Source organism: Panicum virgatum, chromosome 7K, assembly GCF_016808335.1.
Source record: "Panicum virgatum strain AP13 chromosome 7K, P.virgatum_v5, whole genome shotgun sequence".
In the NCBI taxonomy this organism is placed as follows: domain Eukaryota; kingdom Viridiplantae; phylum Streptophyta; class Magnoliopsida; order Poales; family Poaceae; genus Panicum; species Panicum virgatum.
The window spans coordinates 4,527,934-4,535,528 of record NC_053142.1 but is presented as its reverse complement, the minus strand read 5'-3'; the positions used below and the strand labels follow the sequence as shown (position 1 = coordinate 4,535,528).

The 7,595-nt window shown below is 44.7% G+C and overlaps 2 protein-coding genes across 2 annotated transcripts; both read right to left on the bottom strand.

Annotated features, from left to right (window-relative positions):
- Positions 1 to 769: 769 nt before the first annotated feature.
- On the bottom strand, positions 770 to 1,867 carry LOC120642851. Its single transcript, XM_039919459.1, has 2 exons — positions 1,387 to 1,867; positions 770 to 1,295 (listed from the first exon to the last, which is right to left on the bottom strand). Exons 1-2 carry the CDS (start codon positions 1,414 to 1,416, stop codon positions 978 to 980), a joined length of 348 nt encoding a protein of 115 aa, XP_039775393.1. The 5' UTR covers positions 1,417 to 1,867; the 3' UTR covers positions 770 to 977.
- A 3,519-nt stretch (positions 1,868 to 5,386) lies between these two features.
- On the bottom strand, positions 5,387 to 7,338 carry LOC120639856. Its single transcript, XM_039915788.1, has 2 exons — positions 6,607 to 7,338; positions 5,387 to 5,758 (listed from the first exon to the last, which is right to left on the bottom strand). The coding sequence occupies exons 1-2, from the start codon at positions 7,336 to 7,338 to the stop codon at positions 5,387 to 5,389; spliced, it is 1,104 nt and encodes a 367-aa protein (XP_039771722.1).
- Positions 7,339 to 7,595: the final 257 nt, after the last annotated feature.

The window sequence follows — 7,595 nt, the reverse complement described above, 5'->3', positions numbered from 1 at the left end:
CAACAAAAAAGAAAGGGAGATGCAGAAGGTACAAAGAATTTGGTCACTTCTCCAAGACTTGCCAGATGCCAGTTGTTGGAGAAGATGGAGAAACTGCCACTCCAAAGAAGAGGTACACAGCTGTCTTAGTTCATGTTTTACTAATGACTACTAATCTGAAAATATTAAACTCTTTGCCTTGTGTTTATTGTAGAAAGAGACAGGTTGCTGAGGACATAGCTGGACCATCTCAGAAAAATAAGAAGATTTCCCCCAAGAAAAAGAAGACCCCAAAGAAAAAGAAGACCCCAGCCAAGGAAAAGCAAAAGCAAGCTCAAGCTGCACCTGCTCCCAGTGTTGTGAGGAGTCTAAAAGCCTGGCTGAACACTTCTGCTGGAGGATCTGGGGCCTAATTCAATGTTATGTCTTTTGTGAAGCTATGTGGCTTTTGTGATGTCTCTTGTAATGAACTTGTGCCATGGTCATGTTAATGACTTAGCTTGTGTTTAGTTCTGAACAATGTCAGGCACTCTATCTGAAGAACATGGTATTGTAATGGACATGTCGACTTTCTGTTGAGTATGTTTTATTCTGGACATGTAATGGACATGATTGTTATCTATCTATGGCATAACTCTATATGTGGCAATCTATCTGGTTGTTATTCTCATGTGCCAAAATGTTGTCCAAATTCAGCCAAAATGCTGTCCAAATTAAGCCAAAATGCTGCTAAAATGTGGGAATTAACAGACACAAGTTCACATAATTCAAAGAAACATGGAGTCACACATTGCACATAAAAGTAGGTCATATATTTACACACAACTTCAGCTGCAAGTAGGTCATCTATTTACACACCATTCAAAAGCTTCCAAAAGCATCCTAGCTCATCTACTTCCAGTTCACAAAAGCATCCTAGCTACTTCCAGTTCACTAAACCATCCTAGGTCATCTACTTGCAGTTCACAAAAGCATCCTTCCCCTCACACAACACTGCCTCACTTCCACAACACTGTCACCATCAACCCAACCACAGCAACACATGCAACAAGTACAGCTACCCAGGTCTTCTTCCTCTCACTGAGCTGCTGACTGAGCTCCCAAATCTGCATCTTCATTGCTTCAATTTTAGTTTTCAGCCCATCAAACTGGTTCTTGAGCTCAACAAACTGGTCCTTCAACTCAAACAGAGCTTGCATCCTGGCGTCTCCAATGACTTGGAGGTCGCCACATTGCTGCTTCCGTGCATCCAGCACACGCAAATAAGTCTCGTACTGATGCTCAGACCGAATCCATCCACATGTGTTTGGATCTCCCTGTCACGGTGAGCAAAACCCTAGCACGGTCAATGGCTACAAAATGGGGTCGATTCAAACACACAAATGCAACAAATTGAAGAGAACTCACCCTCACGTTGTTAGGGCACTTGAAAAACATCTGATTGAACGTCTTTGGCTGCTTGCTGCGGATACAGATCAGGCGGCATCCACAGTTGGGGCAGTCCTCCAGCCGGAGCCGGTTCCCCTAGCTCCCGAACACGGACCGGCCCGAAGCGGTGGAACCCTCACTCATGCTGGGCTTCACACCGGTGCCGGAGAAGAAGGAAAGGCAGCGGCAGCGATGGCGACGGCGGTGGCGAGGGGCGGCGCCGTACGCGAGGGGCAGCGCAGTCGGTCAACGAAGGAGAATGGATGAGGCCGCTCTCCCTTGGCTCGTTCTTAGCCAGCGGCACCTTGAGCCATACGGTCTGCAAGTGGGCCCTAAGCAGTAGAATATGTCGCGTACGGTCTGCATGTGGGCCCAAAGCCGCGTCAAGCGTACAAAATGGCACAAGCCGGGTACAGATGAAATAGTAATGGCATGGTTCCAAATAGATGAATAGTAATGGTAGTTCTCTTGGATCGAATTAACCCTTAGCCTTTAGGTGATTTGAACCTAACAGTACGTCACCATTCATTACTGGAGGGTAGATATGCAACTGCACAAATCTCTGTAGTCTTATTTTCTGATCTTCTTCAGACTTGAGATGATTTATTGGAAACCTGGTGATACTTTTACCTGCAGTTCTTATGCTTGTGGCTGGTGTTTGCCCTGTAAGTCAAAACTGTGGTCTCATTCTCATCCTTTTTAAGGTCTTACATTTTATAGTTTTCAAGGTGAAAAATCCCAGCCAATAGTGTTCTCTGTTCTGTGAGGTGACATTAGAAGGATGTACTGCCATTGCCTTGTTTCCTCTGCAACTTCAGGCAAAATTCTTTGATTTTCCTCTTTTTCCCTGTATTTTGGCATTCAAATGTATTCTGCCCAGTTTGTTACTTGGAGCGGCATCACTTCATTAGGTAGACGATCTGAATCCAACATTCATATGCAATTTCATTACCGAATCTAATTGTATTTTTTTTATCTGAATCTAATATTACACCTTCATACTTGAAAACACCATACCTTTACTTACTCATAAGTTCCCATTCTTCTTCAGATGATCGATGTAACGGCCCGGTCCGGGATAATGGCTAAGATCTACTCTACACATTGAGTAAACCACACCTGCTAAATAACTCTCTTGCGCCTTCGTCCTCGCTTCGCGCAAAAGGTTCGAACTGGATTTACTAGCTTCCCAGGGACCGACTACACTACTACAAAAACAGCCTTTTGTCCTGGTTCCATATGGCCATTTGTCCCGGTTTTGGAACCGGGATTCGGCCGCTGGGACAAAAGCGCTAGAGGCTTTTGTCCCGGGTGGTAGAACCGGGACAAAATGTCCCTCGCGCTAAAAAATATTTGCGCCCTGCGGGATTGGAACCCAAGACCTATTGCCTAGCACATGGCTTCCTTGCCAACTCAACTAAGTAGTACATGTGACTCAGTAAAGAATAACTCTCTTTTGAACTATCACGTGGAGGGGCCTTTTTTCCGGGTTGGTAACACCAACCGGGACAAAAGTGTCCTTTTATCCGGGTTGGTACCACCAACCGGGATAAAAGGGTCACCCTTTTGTCCGGGTTGGTACCACCAACCGGAATAAAAGGGTCACCCTTTTGTCCCGGTTGGTGTTACCAACGGGGATAAAAGGGGTTGGACCTTTTGTCCCGGGTGGAGCCACCAACCCGGACAAAAGGCGGTGGAGCCACCAACCGGGACAAAAGGGGGGCCTTTTGTCCGGGTTGGTGGCTCCACCTGGGACAAAAGGCCCCTGTCCCCCCCCCCCCCCCCCGCTGGCCCGGCTAGCCTTTGGACCCGGGACAAAAGCCACCTTTTGTCCCGGGCCCAAAGGTAACCGGGATAAATGACTTGGAACAAAGGTCTATTCTGTAGTAGTGCTATTTAAGCTGGTTCGATTCCCTCTCCGTTTCCAGTTTGGGAGTAATGAGCTGAGCCCCGTGGTGCTACAGTCGCTCGTGCTACAGTAACCCGCGCGGCCCAGACGGCCCGTGGGCCGTGACAATCGATTGGGAACACGGTGCAGCTTGTTGACCTGTAATTCTTATGTTTGTACCTGGTGCTTGCCCTGTACGAACAAAATTTTCAAGGTGTTGGGGGCATGGATCACCAGAAGCTACAAGAATGTTTTAAGAAAGTGCATCAGACAATGAACTCGGTAACAACGTACATGCTCTTCAGATACAAGAAACCACATATATTCGACTAGATTTTTGTGCTTATCAGGTTTGTGCCTAGCTAGCATTGAAACAAAGTGTTGGTAGGTAGGAGTGTAGGACCTTACGGAAGAGGTCATGGAGGCTATACACAGCACTCGAACTCATCATGCTTGCTAATACTCGTCTATTTTTTTAACCAACCAACGAGAAAAGAGGTGAAACCGAATAGCTGACACTAACCAAATCACTTTTACAGTTTTACTACATGTCTACACCATCACGGCACTCCCTATTGCAGTGACAAGAACCTTGAGCGTGTGCCATGATTTATTATTTCTTGATAATTGACTTGTAGCACACGTTCTGTCATGTGATTTCAAGTGCAAATTCAAGAATAGATGCGGGTACGAATATGATAGATGTGCTCAGATTTTCGATCTTCTTGAATAAAATGTGGTTCCAGTGCATTCAAGGAATGGTTTCGTATAGAAACAAGATTTCCAAATACATGGCGTACATAGTTGTCTTTTTGGTTGTTTGAATGGGCATAATTTGGTTAGGGTTTTGATTTATGCATGCCTTATTGATTTATGCCATGATGACTTGATGTTAAACTTCAGTTTGCAGTATATGGGAATTCAGAAAGGAATGTTCTTTCTAGGCAGGCATGGGCACAAAGATAAGAGTAGTCTTTGCAATTCTAAGCTTTTTGAACCAAATGGTTAGAACAGCTTTGGTGCTAATTCTACATTTCTAGATTTGTTTTGCATAGAAATAAGAGTAGCAAATTTCATTTGCATGCTTATCTTTTGTTGGTGTCACCTTGTTGATCTGAGGATCCATGTTCAGGTTTCCTTGCTTTTCTTTTTGTTGTAGCCACCTTGTTGGTTTGAAGACTCATGTTCAAGGTATATGCAAAGTGGAAAATCCATGTTATGCAGATCTGTGGGCGTTCTATTTTACCAATTGATCATTGAAAAGTAAATTTGGTGTTGCCAAAGTTATGTATCTTGTGTCACTTACCATGGCCATTTGTGTGGGCCTCTGGTGAATGCAAAGAACTGGTTGGAATACAGAAATGTAACATGCTGAGACAGTAGATTCTTTTTTATATGCGCAACCAAATGTATTTTATTTTACTGCATGATTATTATTGATGCCCATGTAAAAGAAGTGTTGTAAAATGGTGCTCTAAAAAGTAAAACAAAATAATTTTTTTCCTAAATAACAGGATATTTGGGAGTGGTTGTGAGATTGAAGCTTGTCTTGATGATGCAGATCACGTTGGCAGCCCTGCCCTTGGGTTTGAAAAACATTCGGTACAAAAGAAGCGAGTTTTTATTTTCTCAATGAATTACTTTTTTTTTGAAGTGGAATAACATGTCGCCCACATTTTTAAACTTATCTACTTCTTAACATGCCATCCATACCAATATATTTTGACATTTTCATTATTCTGTTGATTGTATTGTTTTATTTAACATTTTTATTGTTCTGGGATGTGTTATGATACAGGAAAATGCAACTGTTTCTCTAATATTTTTCATAGATTTCCCCATATATTTTGATTCTTCGCATCCTGCCGCTGCATTGTTCATATACTGTATTTGTAAGGTACATAGGATCCATGACTGAAACTTTAAAACCAAGGTACAGTATGGTACATATATATATATATATATATATATAGGACTTGTACTGAAAAGAAATTAAATAACACATCTACTCATGTTTTTAAATTATGTCAATAAACCGATATGGCTAGGCACAAACATGAGGGCACCTCTATTATTTATTTACACGAATATTCAATTCTCCTTCATTGTACTACTGCCTTTGTTAAGCTCTCTGATCATACAAGGAGTATACACAAATGACTCATATATGTCATTTGTATAGTTATGATAGTAACTCTTTGGACGTGAGTTGCCAAGATACTGAGCCTTCGACGTGTTCAAATGATAGGCCACCACTCTAAAGTGGTCAGCCAAAAAGACAACTCCCTTATAAGGGTGGAATCCAAGAATATCAAAGCCTGCACCATAGTATTCCTCATCAGTTGATCCAGCTTCAATTGTAAAAATATCATCATTGTCCGAGTCCCAGTCCAAACTCTCTTGCATAGATTCAGAAGCATTATCAGGGTCATGCACATCATGCACAATCCAAGGTGCATCCACCTGTTTGCCATATCTTACATGATGGGCAAGGTGTGTAAGATCATCTTCACACTTCAAGATCCACTCCATCTTTCCGCATGATTCATTGAGGATCCAAACCCGTAATTGGCAGTCTTGAACTATCCCAAAGTACACACCTTTCTCTAGTATCCCTAGATACGGTTTATAAGATGTGTATGTGTTCTTCTTAATGTCTCTTGGCGTTTTAATTACTTGGTAATTACCCTTCAACAACGAAATCCTGAAAATATATATCGTCACCACATATAGTCAGGTCACCACGTAAATTGTTGATTTATGGTCCCTTTACAATTGAAGTAATGAAGCTAAGAAAACTAATTATATAAAAGCGCACAAGAAATGTTAAGAACACCAGCTAAAACTCAGCTGGCACCTAATTAACTAGTTGCAGTCCAAATAAAATTAGTATGTGGTCACATATAGATAAAAGGGAACGTATCAGGTGCAACCAACCTCTCCGTGCAAACTATGTTCCCTAGATAAAAAAACATTAAAAATGATGTGGCTTGTTCTTTAAGAAATCTTCAATGCATACTGTATTACCTCTACTAGTGAGAATTTCGCACACTTCGACAAAGTAATACGTGTATGTGGTAGCATCAGTTTTTACCTCGCAACCAAAGAACCTCGGCAGTGTACATACAACCCTCCTTGCCAGTAGGCAGCATAGCGCTGGCGTGGCCCCCTCCACGTTGGTTTCGGTTGATCCAACCGCATGTCTTGGACGGTCGCCACCGACTCGCCTTGGCGGACAAAGGCCCTCTTCTCCCACCGGCTAGTCCTCGACGAGAACACCTCCAACATCCATGGCATGGCTCGTCAACAACCTCATCCGCGGAAGGAAGCTGCTGTTGCTGCTGCAACCCTTCCTGCTCGTCCTCCTCCTCCTCCTCAGTGACGTCTAATGAGAACTGTTGTAGCCAATCATCGAGGCCGAACGGGGCATCATCTACCCCGTGCAGACGCACCTCCATTGCACGCCGCTCATTTCTCACCTTGTCGCAGCCTGGGGTTTCTGGCTGTGGCCACTCCAGCTCGGCGGGGATCAAGAGGATCTCATAGTGCGTCGACATTGCCGGATCACAGGTGAGGTATGCGCTAGCGTAGTCGCGCCATCTGCCCCCCAAGTCCCACGGTGGCGCCACTAGTGCCCACCTCTTCGTCGCGGGGTTGCACACGCAGAGCTGGCTGCCATGGTTCATGTCGGAAAGCACGAGTCCCCGGCAGTGGTCCAGCACAAAGCACCAGTCCCGGTGGCCGTTGGGCAGGAAGCCGAGCATGGCGTCGATCTGGCCGGAGCTCACGGACGATGATGGCCGGGAAAAGGGGCGGGCGAAGAGGTGCGGCCGGCAGTGGTCGATGTAGTTGACGAAGACGCCGTGCACATAATGTGGGAGAAGCTTGCGGTGCGGGAGCAGCAGCTCGCGGGCGTCCACGACGGCGCGCCACGCCTTGCAGACGCTCTGGGCCTCGGCGAGGCTCCGCGCCGGCAAGCGGCGGAAGACGTTGGCGAGGGCATCATTGTGGAGCGCTGCCACTTCTGTCGTCGTCGTCTCCATGCTGGATGGGTGTGTGCTAGAGTGCTGTGCGACGACCGTGTAACAAGGTGGGGAGGTGGTGGTTCTTATTATACGATAGATAGATGTAAGGTAGACAGCTGTTGTTGGGTGATCCGAGGGCAAATTATTGAGCTGGCTTAGGGGTGCCAATGGGTGACCCTTAGGGGCACCTCCAACCCTCTTTAGTTTAAAGTTTTATATTATTTTTTCAAAATAATATTATATTTTGAAAAACTAGTATAATATTTTGAACTAAA